Below are 19262 nucleotides of genomic sequence, written 5' to 3' on the forward strand. Positions count from 1 at the left end.
TACATGCTGCTACTTTCATCTAATAAAAACGGGTGGAAGTTTATGACAGCGTAGAAAATGAAATCACTAGCTGTCTGGTAACCAAGGAGACCCGAGGTGGTGAGGCAGGGAGACTGAAGTATAACCTCACTTTAGCCAGGAAAGGCGCTGTGCTGAGATAGGTCTCTTCCGCTACCGGCCGGCTGCCCACAAGCCCTATTGCGCATGCTCCCTGCCTCGGCGCCCTGGGCCGGAGCTTTGGTGTCGTGCGCATGCTCACTTTCCCGAGCGCTGTTGGCTAGTGGGTGTGACTTTGGCTACCGCACCAGGGTTGTTGGTAAATGGCGCTGGTAGCGGGAAAATTGAGTCCCTGGTCCGTGAAGTCGCCGGGACGATGTGTAGTGACTTCCAAAGGGCTGAGTCGGGGACGGAGGTGAGAGCCGCCGAGTGGAAAAAGGGGAAGGAACACTCGAGGGTCCGGGCTGTGGTGTGAGGGAGATGAAAACAAGGTCCGCTGGGTGAGGAGAGACTCGAGGGAACCAGTAAGGCTGGGAGAGGCCGGGAAGCGGCTGAGGCCGTGACGGTTCTCGGCTTCCGGAACAGGTCAGACGGCGACTAGGGCGGGCGCTGCCAGGGTGGTTGCGAGGGCGGCGCGACGTCCTCAGGCACCGACCGTCTCCTTCACTCTGCGGCTTCCTTCTGACCTGAAGGGGTGGAAAGGTACGCTTTGCCCAGACACTAGCGGTCCTTGCAACTTGCACAGTTTCTCACCTTTGTACCAGGAATAGGCGGTCCTCCGAAATGGGAAGCCTAACGCTCACTCCAGAGAAAGTCATTACTGATAGATAAAATATGCGTTTGCTGAGGACTTACTATGGGCACAGACTGGTGCAAGTAAAATACGGTATCTCTCTTCAAAGAGATTATGGTATAAAACCTGTCACAAATTAACTACAGTTGAAGATGGTATGATACACAAGAGAAGCTAGGAAAAGGGATGGATCGCGTTAATTTGGAGCGCTTATAGTAGCTTTTCTAGCATCTGTAGTTTTTCTCCCTCTAGTTTACAGATGTCTGCTTATTGGCATCAAGACGTTGCTATCCCAAATTTACGTTTCCAACGCAAATATCTTTCAGAGGCACAACAAGCCGTTTGATACATCGAAAGAATTTATTGAGGAATTTAGCCAAGTATTAAGCACTTGTGCCAACCACTGGTTAAGGGATAGAATTAGAAGCAAAAGTTACAACTTCTGCCATTTAAGAACTGGTAAGGAAGGCTGACTTAAAAATGGCCATCTATGTAGGAAAAGCATGCTACACGGTAGGGGTTGGGGGGAGGATAGCATAGTGGAAGAGTTACTAGAGGAGGAGATGATTGAACTGAAGTTTTAAGGAACATGTGAAGTTGCTTTGGCAAGAAGGGCTGGCATTAAGAGAGTAGCAATTACAGGATTCTGAGTTAAGGGACAGTGGCTTATTTGGGGGAACTGCAAGTACTTCTGTATAGTTGGAACAGAGGCATTGAGAGAGAACAGTGTTGGGAAGTAAACCTTGAGAAATAGGTATTGGCGGATCATGAGGGATCTTTTATACTGGCGGAAGGGCATGGGGAAGGAAGACGGAGCTGTATTCTAAATGAATGAGTGTTTCTAGTATCTCCAACTGAATCCTGGATGCTTTTCCCTATAGAAGCATTGTTATACCTGGTGGGGTGATAGTATACTTAGTCATTTAAAAGTATTTTCATTGAGCACTTCTTATTTTTCTGAGCATGCTCGAGTTTTAGAAACAGTGCCGATTTGTGGTGATGAGCACAAACTCCAAAGACAGTACTTTCAAATCCTAGCTTTTTCTATTTATTAGCTTTGTGACCTTGAAGAAGACATTTAACTTCTTATATTTCATTCATTAAATACTGATTGAGCACCTGCTGTGTGTCTACGCTGCAGTGTGCTGGGGGTACAATGGTGCTAAAACAAATGCCATACAATGGGTTGGCTTAGACAGTGAGAATTTATTGGCTCACAGTTTCAGAGACTAGGTTTGCTTCCTCCCGGGGTCAGTATCTTCTGGCTGGCCAGCAAAATTTGGGATTCCTTGGCTTTTCTGTCCTGTGGCAATACACATGGAGGTGTCTTCTCCTTTCTCTTCTGGGCTCTGTTGACTTCTAGCTTCTGACTGCTTCTGGAGTCTTCTCTCAGTTCAATTTCCTTCACTTGTGAGAACTTTAGCCATATTGGATTAAGGCCCACCCTCACTCAGTTGGGGCACATCTTAACTAACAACATCTTCAAAGGTCATATTTACAAATGGGCTCACACCCACAGAACCAGGGGTTGAGACCTTAACATGCTTTTGTGGGGGCATGATTCAATTCCCTACACTTGCCCTGATAAAGTGTAGTCTAGTGGATGAGGCACACATTAATCAAATCACAGAAACAAATTAAAATTTCAACTGTGCTGTATTAGGTTATACTAGGGAATTTTGACCTACTTAGGGAAAGTTTCCCAGTGACATTTAAGCTAAGATCTGAAGGAGCAGGCGTAACTAGGCACTGATGGAATAGAAGATTCCAAGTAGAATATTTTGTCAGCATGTTAAAAGACCTGTGGTTTGAAGGATTAAACAGTAGCCAGTGTGACTGGCATTGTCAGAGTAGGGGGAATGTGGTGCGAGGGAGGCTGAAGAGGTGGGTTGGGTTCAAATCATACAAGGCCTTATGTTAAGGAGTTTTGTTTTGATAGTAATGAAGTGTGAAGCCATGGAAAGTCTTTAAATGGTCAGTGACATGATCAAATTTGCAATTTTAAAAGATTACTGTGACTTTAGTACTTCTAAGTGAATTTGAGAGGGCTCAGAGTGGATGCAGAAGGTTTTTGCTTTTATCTGGGTGAAAAATTATGGTAGCTTGAACATAAGATGGTGGTAATGGAAATAAGAAGATGTGTGTAGATTCAGAAATATTTAGGAGGTAATTAGATAAGACTTGATGATGGCAGGTGAAGAAGAGGGTGGTGTCTGTGATAATACCATAGTTTCTGGCTCATAAGATTGATGGTGTCATTCAAGTAGTGAAACCTTGGAATAGGACCAGGTGGTTTTCATTTGGAAGGTGGAGTGGGCAGTGGCTGGAGGTTGATTTTGAATAGTGAAGTTTAAAGTGCCTTTGAGACATTCGTTTTACCAGAGATGTCAAGAGAGCAGTGAGGTATTAGAAATGAGTCACTTGTCTAGAAGGGGTTGTCAAAGTTTTGGTTGTGGAGAGACCACCTAGGAAGAGATTTAGAATGAGAAAGGAGAAAGTCTGGGGCTGAGTTATGAACTTCCATAAACCTCAGGTTCATCGTTTGAGCATGATTGTTGAGGATTTAATTAAGATGCTTGTGAAGGCACCTACCACAGTGCCTGGCATAAAAGCAGTCAATATTTTAATTAATTTCACTAAGACTTTTAAAGTGAATAGATCATGGTCCCTCCCTGCCCTTGAGAGGGGCTTAGTCTAATTATGGCAAGAGGTGATTTTTGGTTGCTTTTTCCCCCTTAAACTTTTTATTTTGAAATAATTTCAAATTTACAGGAAAGTTGGAAAAATAATCCAAACCCATACAGACAACTCCAACATATCCCCTCCCTCAGATACCAGGATCCACCAATTTTAACTTTTGCCACATTTGCCATATCATTCTATCTATCCATCCATCTAGCTAACTAGCTGTATCTATCTATCTCGACAGGTATGTTTTTAAAAAGTTGTAGTAGTGTAGAAAGTTCTGTGCATTTTCAGAGGGGGAAGCTGAAGTCTGTTAGAGGAGTTGACATTTTAGCTAAAACTTAAAGGATGGGTAAATAGAATTAGATAAATGGGTAATATAGAGAAAAAAGTTTCCAGGCAAAAGAAACTGAATGTGCAAAGGCACAGAGTCAGAGCATGGCTTAGGTACAAGAAAGTTGTATGTAATTAATCTCGTTTTTAATTGAGAAGAAAAGTAGAACAGTGTCAACCTATTTATTAAGGATTTTCTTAACAGAATATTGTTATAATTTTCTCTTCTTGGACAAAGAAAAAGATGTCTTGCTATATTTGGAGTTCAGATAGTAGCTATGTTGAGAATTATATAACTTTGGACTGATTGGCATGACCTGACCAGAGAAATGTTTCAATTTCTCCTGTTGCTACACGTTCCTCCTTAAATAAGATGAAGTTATGTGTCAATAGTAATTAGGCAAATACTTTGATCAGTTCTTGGGAAGAAACTACTCAGAGAGAGGTAGACCCTTTAATGAAATATCCTTAGAGAAGTTGGATCTAATCAGAAGTGGTTCTGCTTCTGATGTTCATGTATTCAGCAAGGTTGAGGGAGAGAAGTTAGTACTCTAAAATGGGTCAGCAGACTTTTTCTGTGAGGGGCCATATAGCAGATATTTAGGTTTTGCATGGCTGTGTAGTTTCCATTGCAACTACTCAACTCTGCTGTTATAAATATGAAGACAGCCATAGATATGTAAACAAATGAGCATGGCTGTGATCCAATAAAATTTTATTTTTAAACTTTAAACTTTTGGATTTTGGATTTGGCCTATGGGCTGCTATTTGCTGACCTTTGCTCTAAGGCTAGAGCCACAGCTTGGGATAAGAGCTGCTACAGTTAAAACCTTACTTATTTAATTGATAATTTGAAACCCAGGTTAACTTTGATGACTTTTATGTTGGCGCAAGCCTAGCATCCAAAAACTAGAAGCCCAACACGTTTAAGTCATGGATGAGAATTTAACTTCAGCTGCTATGCCTGCCATATTTGTCTGAAGATCCTAAGGAAGACTGCCTAGCTCATAAGAATGTATTACTTTGGAGTAGAGTAGGGATGAGGTTGGTGGGGAGAATAGGGAGCTAGGTAATTGCTGCTACTTTTGTCTTTTTCTTTTCTGTTAACAAAACCAACTAAGTGAGCCTCTTTTCCTCCAGGTGCTTTTGGGTACTGTACAGCCAGTGCTTAATTTGTCTGGCCACATCTTTATCTCCTCACCACCTAGCTCAGTCCCTGGAACACACTTGGCTTGCATTTAATGTTTACCAATGAATATCTGTATAATTGAGTGATACGTTTTTGCCAACTATATCCTTGCTCCAATAATGATGATGAGGCTGGAAACATTTAAGGCTCTTTGTTGACATTAGGAGTACTAATAGAGATGTTTGAGAGAGGTCAGATAATTGCCTAGAGAGGACTCCAGATTGGTTTGATCCTCAGCTTAATAGGTCCAAAAACTCAATTTAGTTCCTATACTCAAGATTTGATCAGACTCAGTGATACTGATGCTAACGTCTAGCAAAGTAGAAAACTTCTAATTAAGAGTCAGAAAGATCTCAGTTAAATCCTGTCTCCGCATTTATTAGTTTTCTCATCTGAAAAATAGAATAATAACAAATAGGGTTAATGTGACAATTAAAAGAGATAATGTTTAAAAGTATGTATTGTTGATACAGTAAGCACTCAATAGTAGTAGCTATTAGAAACCTATTACGATTACAAAACCTAGCAGATACTGATTTATAATCAAATACTGAATCTATTAATTTACAGTGATTAGTGAAACTTCCAAATAGGCTAAAATTCTGTGTCTGCTTTGTATTTTTTCCTAGTTAGAAAAATCTGTCTTAGAAACCAAATTATAATCAAACAATTGCTTAGAGAATCAAAAGAAATGCTTGAATTATCTGAATGGCTACTATCATCAAGCTCAGATCACCAATCTTCCCTAAAAGGATTCACCTGTCAGTGTGAAGCAGCACTTACTTGGTTTCCCTTTACCCTGGATACTTAACAAATTCTTCTTTGCCCCTCTGAAACTCCAGGTTGACTATATCTTGCTTCTTTTGACTCATGCCCTGTGCTGGTTTGGATGGACAAATCTTTGATGCAGTCTTGTGTGGACAGGAAACTTACTGGTTTTGATTGGGCTGGAGACTTTTGATTGGATGTTTCCATGGAGATGTGATCGCTCAAACTGTGGGTGAGATCTTTCATTGGATAATTTCCATGGAGGTGAGGCCCCACCCATTCAGTATGGGCCTTGATTAGTTTACTGGAGCGTTGTATAAGCTCAGATAGAAGGAGCAAGCTTGCTACAGCCAAGAGGGACACTTTGAAAAATGCACAGGAGCTGAGAGAGGAGCTACAGATGAAAGACAGTTTGAAGATGGCCATGAAAGCAGACTCTTGCTCAGGAGAAGCTAAGTGAGGACAAATGCCCCAAGAGCAACTGAGAGTGACATTTTGAAGAGGAGCTGTGGCCTATTGAGGAACATCCTGGGACAAAGCCATTTTGAAACTGGAACTTGGAACAGATGCCAGCCATGTGCCTTCCCAGCTAACAGAGGTTTTCTGGATGTCATTGGCCATCCTCCAGTGAAGGTACCTGATTGTTCATGTGTTACCTTGGACACTTTATGGCCTAAACTCTAATTGTGTAACCAAATAACCCCCTTTCTAAAAGCCAATCCATTTCTGGTATTTTCATCCTGGCAGCATTAACAAACTAGAACATGCCCCAAATCCAGACAACATTATTAATTATAATTTTCGATTACAGTCAATCAAGTGTATGTCAGATTTTTAGGGCATTTTCTGCTTAGGTTTGAAAGATATCTTGTTCTCATAAATTGACTTCTAAAAATTGTTAATATTATTCACTCTTTGTAAATTTAAATCTAAGGGTAAATCTGTTTCCAAGTTCTAGGAGGTATGTTTACTCCCTGTTCTGGTTTGCTAAAGCTGCCTTTATGCAAAACACCAGAAATGGATTGGCTTTTATGAAGGGGGTTTATTCAGGTACAAATTTACAGTTCTAAGGCCATAGAAGTGTCCAAACTAAGACTTCAACAAGAGGCTACCTTCACTGAAGAAAGGCTGATGGTGTCTAGAACACCTCTGTCAGCTTGGAAGGCATGTGGCTGGCATCTGCTGCTCCTTTGCTCACAGGTTGTGTTTCAAAATGACCTTCTCCTAAATGTCTCTGGGCTTCTGTCTCTCTTAGTTTCTCTCTCTCAGTTCCTGTGTATCCTTGCTTGTTCTCCCAAAGTGTTTCTCTCTAAACATCTAGGAATCCTCTCTTAGCTTCTCTGGGGCAAACTCTTTGCTTCATCTCTTAGCTTAGTATCTCCACACGTCTTACTGTCTGCATCTCCAGGCATCTGGGTCTGTGTCAGCCCCTGAGATCTCTTAAGGACCCCAGTAAACTAATCAAGACCCATCGTAAATGGGTGGGGTCACACCTCCACAGAAATAATCTAATCAAAAGTCTCATCCACATTTGGGTGGGTCACAGCTCCATGGAAACAACCTAATCAAAAGATCCCACCATAATAAATCTGCCCCTAAAAGGTTACATTACAGAACGTAGTCTTTCCTGGGGTACAAAACAGTTTCAAACTGGCACACCTCCTCTACTTTGGGCATTGTAGAACATTGATATGAGTATTCTCAATGGTGGAGAGTTTTCATCCTTTGAGAATAAATGTGATTTTTAAAATAATACTGGAAAGTTATTTCCAAATTGGCTGAGTAAGGTAGGTAACTAAGGAATAATACCACCTCTGTTCAAAAGTTGTCAATAAAATTATAATACTTTCTTAAATATTATATTACAAGGCATTCTCAGAGGGGAGGTTTCCTTAAATGTGTTAATCAATGACAGAGTAAACAATTGAAGTATATAATGTCCCACATTAACCATTCTGATGAGGTTGTTATTCATCTCTATACATGCTTTTAAAAAATATTTTATAGTTGTATCGTATGTTCCATCTTGTCATTGAAAGTTTCTCAGTCTTCTCCTTCAACCTGGATTCTTTCAATCTTCCATCTCATGGTTCTCATACTTTTTAATCTTAGGACTACATTACACATTTAAAAATTATTGAGGATTTTGTTTATGTAAGTTATCAATGAAATTGAGAAATTTTTAATTTAAAAAATTTACATTTATGCCCAAGTAACAATAATAAACCATTGAATATTATCATAAATAATACATAATTTTATGAAAAATAACTTTAACAAAACAACTTAGAATAGTAACATTGTTTTACATATTTGCAAATCTCTTTAATGTTGGCTTAGTAAAAGTTAGCTGAATTCTCATCTCTCCTTCTGTATCCAATCTGCTATATTACGGTGTTCTGATTAAAGCATATTAGGGCTATCTGGCCTCTCACAGATGTGTAACTGGAAAAGGGAGGAGTCTTTGAAGATCTTTTCAGATAATGTGGATAATTTTCTTTGATATTAGACCAAAATTTGACAAGTAATAGTTTTCTTAAAAGTAGATTGCAGCGTGGAATCTAACATAATGTCAACAAACATTTCATACAGTGAAATCCATTGGTCTGTCTAATACTTTGAGTGGATCTTTTACCTAGGAATGATTTGACATCATGCATTGGTCATTTCAAAATATTGGTTCATTGGGTTATTCAGATCTTCAAATACTGACACATTTCTGTATATATCATCCAAAAATCACTTTCATTAAGATCACCACTGACTTCACTAAGACGGTCTTTAAGTATCAGGAAGCTGTCACACAGTGGTGGATAGAGGTTTTCCAAAATTCAAAATTTGTCATTGGCAACAATTATGTCAATTATTTTCCTTGAAGTGACAGGATCACTTTTGATAAAATGTCTGCTCAATCCCAGTCTATGTAATGATAGTTTGTCCATCAGCCATTCTTTTTTTTTTTCTTCATTTTATTGAGATATATTCACATACCACGCAGTCATACAAAACAAATCGCACTTTCGATTGTTCACAGTACCATTACATAGTTGTACATTCATCACCTAAATCAATCCCTGACACCTTCATTAGCACACACACAAAAATAACAAGAATAATAATTAGAGTGAAAAAGAGCAATTGAAGTAAAAAAGAACACTGGGTACCTTTGTCTGTTTGTTTCCTTCCCCTATTTTTCTACTCATCCATCCATAAACTAGACAAAGTGGAGTGTGGTCCTTATGGCTTTCCCAATCCCATTGTCACCCCTCATAAGCTACATTTTTATACAACTGTCTTCGAGATTCATGGGTTCTGGGTTGTAGTTTGATAGTTTCAGGTATCCACCACCAGCTACCCCAATTCTTTAGAACCTAAAAAGGGTTGTCTAAAGTGTGCGTAAGAGTGCCCACCAGAGTGACCTCTCGGCTCCTTTTGGAATCTCTCTGCTACTGAAGCTTATTTCATTTCCTTTCACATCCCCCTTTTGGTCAAGAAGATGTTCTCCGTCCCACGATGCCAGGTCTACATTCCTCCCCGGGAGTCATATTCCACGTTGCCAGGGAGATTCATTCCCCTGGGTGTCTGATCCCATGTGGGGGGGAGGGCAGTGATTTCACCTTTCAAGTTGGCTTAGCTAGAGAGAGAGGGCCACATCCATCAGCCACTCTTTCAAATAAAATATTGTTCCATGAAAGAAGCAACTAGTTTAGTGTCCAACTCAAATAATCACACAAATGCTTATTGTAGAGGAAACCGTTGTATTTCAGTATGGAACAGAAGCATGGTAGGTATGTGTGAAGTTAGGGAGCATTGCCCAAGACTGCCTTCACTCTGACCAACTGCAGAGTTCAGAGGTCCCCAAGACCGTCCTCACTTCTAACACCAGTTGCAAGTTCAAGAGTCCCCAAGACCACCTTGAGGTTTGATAATTTGTTGGGAAGACTCAAGGAACTCACTGAAAATTGTTATACTCATAGTTATGGTTTATTATAGCCAGAGGAAACATTAAAATTTGCCAAGAGAAGAGATGCCTGGGACAGAGTTCAGGAGAGTTCCAAATGCAGAGCTTCCAGTTGTTCTCTCCTAGTGGCATCATGGGCAATGTTAAGTCCTCCTAGTAATAATAATAGGTGATAATGGGTCCAGGGAAGCTCACCTGAACCTTGGTGTCCAGAGTCTTTGTTGGGGCTCTACTGCATAAAACATGGTCAGTTGCCCATGCAGCTGTCCTCAGTATCCATCCCCTTTGAGGTCAAGCTGATACTGTGTGACCTAAAGCACCCACCGTAAATCACATTGTTAGACTGCCTAGCATGGCCCAAGGTCCCCAGGTAAGCAGACTTTTTTATCAGGTAGGACATTCCAGAGATTTAGAGATTATCTCCTAGGAGCCAAGGGCAAAGATCACACCTCTCTTTGGGAAAGATTAAATTCTTTACTAAACAGCATGCTTCCCATGTTATCACAAAGAGTATTAAAAATATGTGTATTCAAGAGTTGTCATTTAATAAAACTAATAATTTTTAGTGCTTCATTAGAAACATTCTTATATGAAACTTTTTGCTGTTGTTATTTGGTTTTTACTGTGAGCTTGTGGTGCTTGTATACCAGTACATTTTAATGTTACTGCCTTGATTGTGCTAAGTGCCAGCAGTATCACCCACCATTGCTTTTGCACCATCAGTGAAACTGTCAACCTGGTTTAAAAAGGAAGTGATGTCTGTATCTTTCTCATGGTATTTATCTGTCTCTACCTTATTTTGTAATTTAATATCATCTCCTAGAGAACCTAGACTGCAACTTCTTTGAGGATAGGTTAATTGTCATATTATTCTTTGTAGTCTCCATTTTACTTAGCGTGGTGCTTTGTACATAATAGAAATTCAATGAATATTTGCTACATTAATGTGTAGAACCTTTTCATCAATTCAGGCAACTTTTTAAAACTGCTGCACTTTAAAAATTAGAAATAAAATATGACTGTTTTCTTCTCATTCGTGATTTTTTTCTTCTTTTTTTTTTATGCCATGCTGTTTCCCCAGATACTTTTTTATTACATTTCCCTCATTGACATTTAAATCAGTCACCAAATTCTGCTTCATTTCATCCTGACTACTTCTGTCTTAGTTCAGGGAGTCCTCCTCCAAATTAGTGTGGCAGACGCCAATCTTCTCTCCACATCTGGTTGTACTCTCAAATCTAGCTCCTACGAACCATTTATATGATCTGTTTGAAATACAAATAATAATAAAGTTAATACTCTGTGCCAGTATTAACTTTTTTTCTTGTTTTTTTTAAACTTTTTTTAATCAACTGTATAAAAAATAAAAATAAAAAAATTTAAAATAAAATACAATAAAAGAACATTTCAAACAGACCATAAAAAGGGAATAAGAAAAAGACAACTAACCTAAGATAACTACTTTACTTCCAACATGTTCCTACTCTACCCCAAGAAAGTAACCTAATATAGCAACATTTCTGTGAACTTGTTCCTACTATACCCATCAGAAATTAACAGACTATAGTCATTCCTGGGCATTCCCAAAACATTAAATTTACCCACGATAGCTTATCTGTTCTTATTGGATTATCGTTCCCCCTTCCTTAATTGCTCTATATTGCTAGTTCCCCTACATTCAACATTATAAACCATTTGTTTTACATTTTTCAAAGTTCACATTAGTGGTAGAATATAATATTTCTCTTTTTGTGCCTGGCTTATTTCACTCAGCATTATGTCTTCAAGGTTCATCCATGTTGTCATATGTCTCATGACATCGTTCCTTCTTACTGCCGCGTAATATTCCATCGTGTGTATATACCACATTTTATTTATCCACTCATCTGTTGAAGGACATTTCGGTTGTTTCCATCTCTTGGCAATTGTGAATAATGCTGCTATGAACATTGGCGTGCAGATATCTGTTCATGTCACTGCTTTCTGATCTTCCGGGTATATACCGAGAAGTGCAATCGCTGGATGGAAGGGTAACTCTGTATCTAGTTTTCTAAGGAACTGTCAGACTGACTTCCAGAGTGGCTGAACCATTATACAGTCCCACCAACAATGAATAAGAGTTCCAATTTCTCCACATCCCCTCCAGCATTTGTAGTTTCCTGTTTGATTAATGGCAGCCATTCTAACCGGTGTTAGATGGTATCTCATTGTGGTCTTAATTTGCATCTCTCTAATAGCTAGTGAAGCTGAACATTTTTTCATGTGTTTCTTGGCCATTTGTATTTCCTCTTCAGAGAACTGTCTTTTCATATCTTTTGCCCATTTTATAATTGGGCTGTCTGTACTATCGTCATTGAGTTGTAGGATTCCTTTATATATGCAAGATGTCAGTCTTTTGTCAGATACATGGTTTCCAAAAATTTTTTCCCATTGAGTTGGCTGCCTCTTTACCTTTTTGAGAAATTTCTTTGAGGTGCAGAAACTTCTAAGCTTGCGGAGTTCCCATTTATCTATTTTTTCTTTTGTTGCTTGTGTTTTGGGTGTAAAGTCTAGGAAGTGGCCACCTAATACAAGGTCTTGAAGATGTTTTCCTACATTATCTTCTAGGAGTTTTATGGTACTTTCTTTTATATTGAGATCTTTGGTCCATTTTGAGTTAATTTTTGTGTAGGGGGTGAGGTAGGGGTCCTCTTTCATTCTTTTGTATATGGCTGTCCAACTCTCCCAGCCCCATTTGTTGAAAAGACCATTGTGACCCAGTTCAGTGACTTTGGGAGCCTTATCAAAGATCAGTCGGCCATAGATCTGAGGGTCTATCTCTGAATTCTCAATTCGATTCCATTGATCTATATGTCTATCTTTGTGCCAGTACCATGCTGTTTTGGCAACTGTGGCTTTATAATAAGCTTCAAAGTGAGGGAGTGTAAGTCCTCCCACTTCGTTTTTCTTTTTTAGAGTGTCTAACAATTCGAGGCATCTTCCCTTTCCAAATAAATTTGATTACTAGATTTTCCAAGTCTGCAGAGTAGGTTGTTGGAATTTTGATTGAGATTGCATTGAATCTGTAGATGAGTTTGGGTAGAATTGACATCTTAATGACATTTAGCATTCCTATCCATGAACATGGAATATTTTTCCATCTTTTAAGGTCCCCTTCTATTTCTTTTAGTAGAGTTATGTAGTTTTCTTTGTATAGGTCTTTTACATCTTTGGTTAAGTTTACTCCTAGGTACTTGATTTTTTTAGTTGCTATTGAAAATGGTATCTTTTTCTTGAGTGTCTCTTCAGTTTGTTCATTTCTAGCATATAGAAACATTACTGACTTAGGTGCATTAATCTTGTATCCCGCTACTTTGCTGAATTTGTTTATTAGCTCTAGTAGCTGTATTGTCAATTTCTCAGGGTTTTCCAGATATAAGATCATATCATCTGCAAACAATGACAGTTTTACGTCTTCCTTTCCAATTTGGATGCCTTTTATTTCTTTGTCTTGCCGGATTGCCCTGGCTAGCACTTCCAGCACAATGTTGAATAACAATGGTGATGGGGGCATCCTTGTCTTGTTCCTGATCTTAGAGGGAAGTCTTTCAGTCTCTCACCATTGAGTACTATGCTGGCTGTGGGTTTTCCATATATGTTCTTTATCATATTAAGGAAGTTTCCTTCAATTCCTACCTTTTGAAGTGTTTTTATCAAAAAGGGATGTTGGATTTTGTCAAATGCTTTTTCAGCATCTATTGAGATGATCATTTGATTTTTCCCTTTTGATTTGTTAATCTGTTGTCATACATTGATTGATTTTCTTATGTTGAGCCATCCTTGCATGCTTGGAATGAACCCCACTTGGTCATGGTGTATGATTTTTTTAATGTGTCTTTGGATTCAATTTGCAAGTATTTTGTTGAGGATTTTTACATCTATATTCATTAGGGAGATTGGCCAGTAGTTTTCCTTTTTTGTAGCGTCTTTGCCTGGTTTTGGTATTGGATTGATGTTAGCTTCATAAAATGAGTTAGGTAGTGTTCCATTTTCTTTGATGTTTTGAAAGAGTTTAAGTAAGATTGGTGGCAGTTCTTTTTGGAAAGTTTGGTAGAATTCCCTTGTGAAGTCATCTGGCCCTGGGCATTTATTCGTGGGAAGCTTTCTGATGAATGATTGGATCTCTTTGCTTGTCATTGGTTGGTTGAGGTCTTCTGTTTCTTCTCTGGTCAGTCTAGGTTGTTCATATGTTTCCAGGAAATTGTCCATTTCCTCTACATTATCCAGTTTGTTGCCATACAGTTGTTCATAGTATCCTCTTATAATTTTTTTAATTTCTTCAGGACCTGCAGTAATGTCACCTTTCTCATTCATTATTTTGTTTATACAGGTCTTCTCTCTTTTTTATTTTGTCAATCTAGCCGGGGCTTGTCAATCTTGTTGATCTTCTCAAAGAACCAACTTTTGGTGTTATTTATCCTCTCTATTGTTTTTTTGTTCTCTATGTCATTTATTTCTGCTTTAATCCTTGTTATTTCTTTTTTTCTACTTTGTTTAGCATTGGTTTGCTGTTCATTTTCTAGCTTCTTCATTTCATCCATTAGTTCTTTGATTTTGGCTCTTTCTTCCTTTTTGATATATGCATTTAGTGCTATAAATTTCCCCCTCAGCACTGCTTTTGCTGCATCCCATAGGTTTTGTTATGTTGGGTTCTCATTTTCATTCGTCTCTATATATTTAGCAATTTCTCTTGCTATTTCTTCTTTAACTCACTGATTGTTTAGGAGCATGTTGTTTAACCTCCAGGTATTTGTGAATTTTCTAAGTCTCTGATGGTTATTGACTTCTAATTATATTCCATTGTGTTCAGAGAATGTGCTTTGAATAATTTCAATCTTTTTAAATTTATTGCGCCTTGTTTTATGTCCCAGCATATGATCTATTCTGGAGAAAGTTCCATGATCACTAGAGAAGAATGTGTATCCTGGTGATTTGGGATGTAATGTTCTATATATGTCTGTTAAATCCAATTCATTTATCAGATTGTTTAGGTTTTCATTTTCCTTATTGGTCTTCTGTCTGGGTGATCTATCTATAGGAGAGAGTGATGTGTTGAAGTCTCCCACAATTATTGTGGAAACATGAATTGCTTCCTTTAGTTTTGCCAGTGTTTCTCTCTTGTGTTTTGTGGCACCTTGATTGGGTGCATAAACATTTATGATTGTTATTTCTTCTTGTTGCATTACCCCTTTTATTAGTAGGTAGTGGCCTTCTTTGTCTCTCGTAACATCCTTGCATTTGAAGTCTATTTTATCTGAGATTAATATTGCTACACCTGCTTTCTTTCGGCTGTAGCTTGCAGGAAGTGTTTTTTTCCATCCTTTCACTTTCAATTTCTTTATGTCCCTGTATCTAAGTTGAGTCTCTTGTATGCAACATATTGATGGTTCATTTTTTTTTTATCCATTCTGCAAATGTACATCTTTTAATTGGGGAGTTTAATCCATTTACATTCAACATTGTAACCGTGAAGGCATTTCTTGAATCAGCCATCTTATCCTTTGGTTTATGTTTGTCATATATATTTTTTCCCTCTCTCTATTAATATCCTTTAATGTACCCATACTGAATCTCTTTAGTACTGAACCTTTCTCCATGTCTCTCTCTCCTTTCTTTCTTTCTCTGTCTGTAGGGCTCCCTTTAGTATCTCCAGTAGGGCAGGTCTCTTGTTAGCAAATTCTCTCAGCATTTGTTTGTCTGTGAAAAATTTAAGCTCTCCCTCAAATTTGAAGGAAAGCTTTGCTGGATAAGGTATTCTTGGTTGGAAATTTTTCTCACTCAGAATTTTAAATATGTCATGCCGCTGCCTTCTCACCTCCATGGTGGCCGCTGAGTAGTCACTACTTAGTCTTATGCTGTTTCCTTTGTATGTGGTGAATTGCTTTTCTCTTGCTGCTCTCAGAACTTGCTCCTTCTCTTCTGTATTTGACAGTGTGTTCAGAATATGTCTCGGAGTGAGTTTACTGGGATTTATTCTATTTGGAGTTTGCTGGGCTTTTATGGTTTGTGTATTGATGATGTTTAGAAGATTTGGGAAGTTTTCCCCAACAATTTCTTTGAATACTCTTCCTAGACCTTTACCCTTCTCTTCCTCATCTGGAACACCAATGAGTCTTATATTTGGACATTTTATATTATCTATCATATCCCTGAGGTCCATTTCGATTTTTTCAATTTTTTTCCCCATTCTTTCTTTTGTTCTTTCATTTTCCATTCTGTCGTCTTCCAGGTCACTGATTCGTTGTTCAGCTTCCTCTAGTCTTGTACAATCAGTATCCAGAATCTTTTTAATTTGGTCAACAGTTTCTTTAATTTCCATAAGATCATCTATTTTTTTATTTACTCTTGTGATGTCTTCTTTATGCTCTTCTAGAGTCTTCTTGTTGTCCTTTGTATCCTGTGTCATGCTCTTCTTCATGTCCTTTATATCCTGTGCCATGGTCTCATTGTTCATCTTTAGTTCTTTGATTAATTGCTCCAAGTACTGTGCCTCCTCTGATCTTTTGATTTGGGTGCTTGGGCTTGGGTTATCCATATCATCTGGTTTTTTCGTATGCCTTAAAATTTTCTGTTGTTTTTGGCCTCTTGGCATTTGCTTAACTTGATAGAGTTCTTTTAGGATTTGTAGACCGATTGAAATCCTTATCTCTAATTTGTCAGATCTACAGCTTCGTGGAGTACACTTTCTCTAACTAACCAGCAGGTGGTGTCCATGAGCCACCTATTCCCCTCAAGTCAGTTCTCCCCCGCTTTGTCTTTGTGCTGAGTGGGGGAGTGAATCTTGTGGGGTCCAGTTGGTGTACCAAGCTTGTGTGTGTCGTTGGTGTTGCCCACCCTGTATATGGGTCATGTGTCTGGGCAGTCAGGGAGGGGTGGCAGCTCTAACAATCAAATCTCCCTGGTGTTCCTGGAGTTTTAAAGCTGCTGCAATAGTCTAATCCTTCAGTTCTGTCCTGCCACAGTTTGTCTCTGCCACTGACCCACAAGTCCTTGGTATTGGCGTATGGCCCATGAGACTTGGGAGTGGGTCCTTCTTCCAGGCTGTGCACCCCCAGGTCCTCTGTTGAGGGATGACTGTGCTATGTCACAGGTGAGTGCCGTCCCTCCAGGGCAGTTCTGGGCTGCAGGGCTGTGTAATTTTTAACACATTTAACTTTCAACAACCTTGTGAGGGAAGTTTGTTTGGTATCCTCACTTTACAAATCAGAAATGTAAGTCCCAGAGAAATGACCTAGATGTTCTGATTCTGGAGTCCCAGTGTCAACTACTCTGCTAGCCTGACTCTGCTAGCTTAAAACCCCTTGGTGAAAAAAGAAAAGAAAATCAAAAACTCTTGGTTGCTCTTCTTGTCTACAGGCTCAAGACCAAGTTCCTAAATATGAATTTAAGACCATCCACAATCTGACTTCTGCTCTCTTTTAGGGCATCATTATTTCCTTGTGCTTGTTTCATTCTATAGACTCTAGCAATTCCAATTTGCCTATTATTTACCTACACACAATGGTATTTATAACCTCTGTACATGGCTGATGCTGTCCCATCTCCCTATATGCCTGCCTCTGCACCAGTCACCTAAGAAATTCCTCCTTATCTTTTGAGACACAGCCCAGGTGGTAGCTACCCAAGGAAGTTTTCCTTGACCTTTCTCTTTGTCCCCTCTCCCTACTAGATAAGGAGTTGTTGATACAATGGGGGAGACAGATAAAAGCAGATAACTGTATAACATGCATGGTAAGTAGTGAGAAATATAATATGGTATAATGAAGGTATATATTTTACAATTAGCAGTTTGGTCCTATATCCCAAACCAAACTATGTGCTCCTTTGAGGATAGGGACTCATTTTATATCATCAGTATTTGTTATTTAATAAAAACACAATGTTTTCTGAATAAATGAATGTAATATTTCTCAAAAATTGTATTTCCTATTTCATAATTTTCTCAAAATCATTCTTTTTTATAGACAGTAGGAAAGTTGTATAAATGTAGATTTCTAGTAATAAGTTTTCCTTCTCTTTCTTTCTTTCGTAAGCTTCTTGCCCGACTTGAAGGTAGAAGTTCCTTGAAAGAAATAGAACCATATCTGTTTGCTGATGAAGAATCACCTGTGCATGGTAAAAAAAAAAAAAAAAAAAAAAACCTCAAAGTATAATATGATGGCATAAATTAAGTTTTATAAAGCAAATTTTTTCACGTATATTTACATATGTTATACATACTCCTACCAAGAGGTCATATAGGTTAAATGGTAAAATTAAAAATTGAGAAACAGACCATGATTGAAGAGTCATTAACCAGATCTCTTCAATCCTTCTTTGTCTGTGCCAAATGAGATGAATTCTTGCTTATATGTGGTAAGTCATAGGAATAAACATTGACTTCCCTCTTTAATCCCATATTATGTTTGTGGGAGGTTTTTTAAAATTGTCATTTATTTTTTATTCTCCCTCTTAAGTTTGCAGAGTCACAGGAAAATCCTTAGGTGTCAGCATGTTCTATTAGTAGTTCTACACGGGGGAAAATAGGTATCCACTAATTCTATCAGCACCTCTATAATTGAAAAAATTTATAAGGAAGGTAGTGTGCTTAGATTGTTGTTGGTTTTTAAAAAATGTAACAGTGTTATTGACATCTAATTCACATGCCATACAATTAACCCATTTAAACTACAATTCAGTGGTTTTTAGTGTATTCACAGAGATGTGTGACTATCACCACAGTGAATTTTAGAACATTTTCATCACTCCACAAAGAAACTCTATACCTCCGTACCCCTAGGCAACCATAATCTTTCTCACTTTATAGATTTATCAATTCTGGACATTTCATATAATTGGAATCATACAATAATGTGGTCTTCTGTGACTGGCTTCTTTCACTTAGCGTAGTTTCTATAAAGTTCATCTATATTGTACCATGTATTAGCAGTTCATTATTTTTCATTTTCTAAATAATAGTCCATTATGCCATGTTTTGTTTATCTACTCATTGATGGACATTTGGGTGGTTTTCATGTTTTTTATTGTTATGAATAATGTTGCTATGATAATTTGTGTGCAAGTTTTTGTGTGAGCATGTTTTCAGTTCTCTTCAGTATATGTGTAGGCGTGTAATTGCTAGGTCATATGATAACTTTATGTTTAACCTTTTGAAGAACTGCCAGAGAGTTTACCAAAGAGCTATGCACTTTACTCTGCCACATCTGCAGTATATGAAAGATCCAGGTTCTCCACATCTTTTCCAACAGTTATCATCTTTTTGATAAATTTGTAAAATTTATCTTGTGGTTTTGGTTTATGTCTCCCTGATCACTAATGATGTTGTATTATTTATTTATTGAATTGCAAAACTTCTTTATGTATTCAAGATACAAATCCTTTATCAGATACATGATTTTCAAATAATTTGTCATTTTCTGTTGTCTTTTTTGCTTTCTTGATAGTAGTGTTTGAAGCAGAAAAGTTATTAATTTTGCAGGCATCTCATTTATCTAATT

General features: G+C 38.2%; 1 protein-coding gene across 1 annotated transcript in view; it reads left to right on the plus strand.

Moving 5' to 3' along the window:
- Positions 1-278: 278 nt before the first annotated feature.
- Positions 279-19262, plus strand: part of XRCC2 (X-ray repair cross complementing 2) — a 75401-nt gene continuing 56417 nt past the window's right edge. Inside the window, exons 1-2 of the mRNA XM_037835763.1 lie at positions 279-412; positions 17799-17880. Coding sequence (XP_037691691.1) covers positions 374-412; positions 17799-17880 — 121 coding nt within the window. The 5' untranslated portion in view covers positions 279-373. The remainder of the gene's footprint in view (positions 413-17798; positions 17881-19262) is intronic.

The sequence above is a fragment of the Choloepus didactylus genome, chromosome 5 (genome assembly GCF_015220235.1).
Source record: "Choloepus didactylus isolate mChoDid1 chromosome 5, mChoDid1.pri, whole genome shotgun sequence".
In the NCBI taxonomy this organism is placed as follows: Eukaryota; Metazoa; Chordata; class Mammalia; order Pilosa; family Megalonychidae; genus Choloepus; species Choloepus didactylus.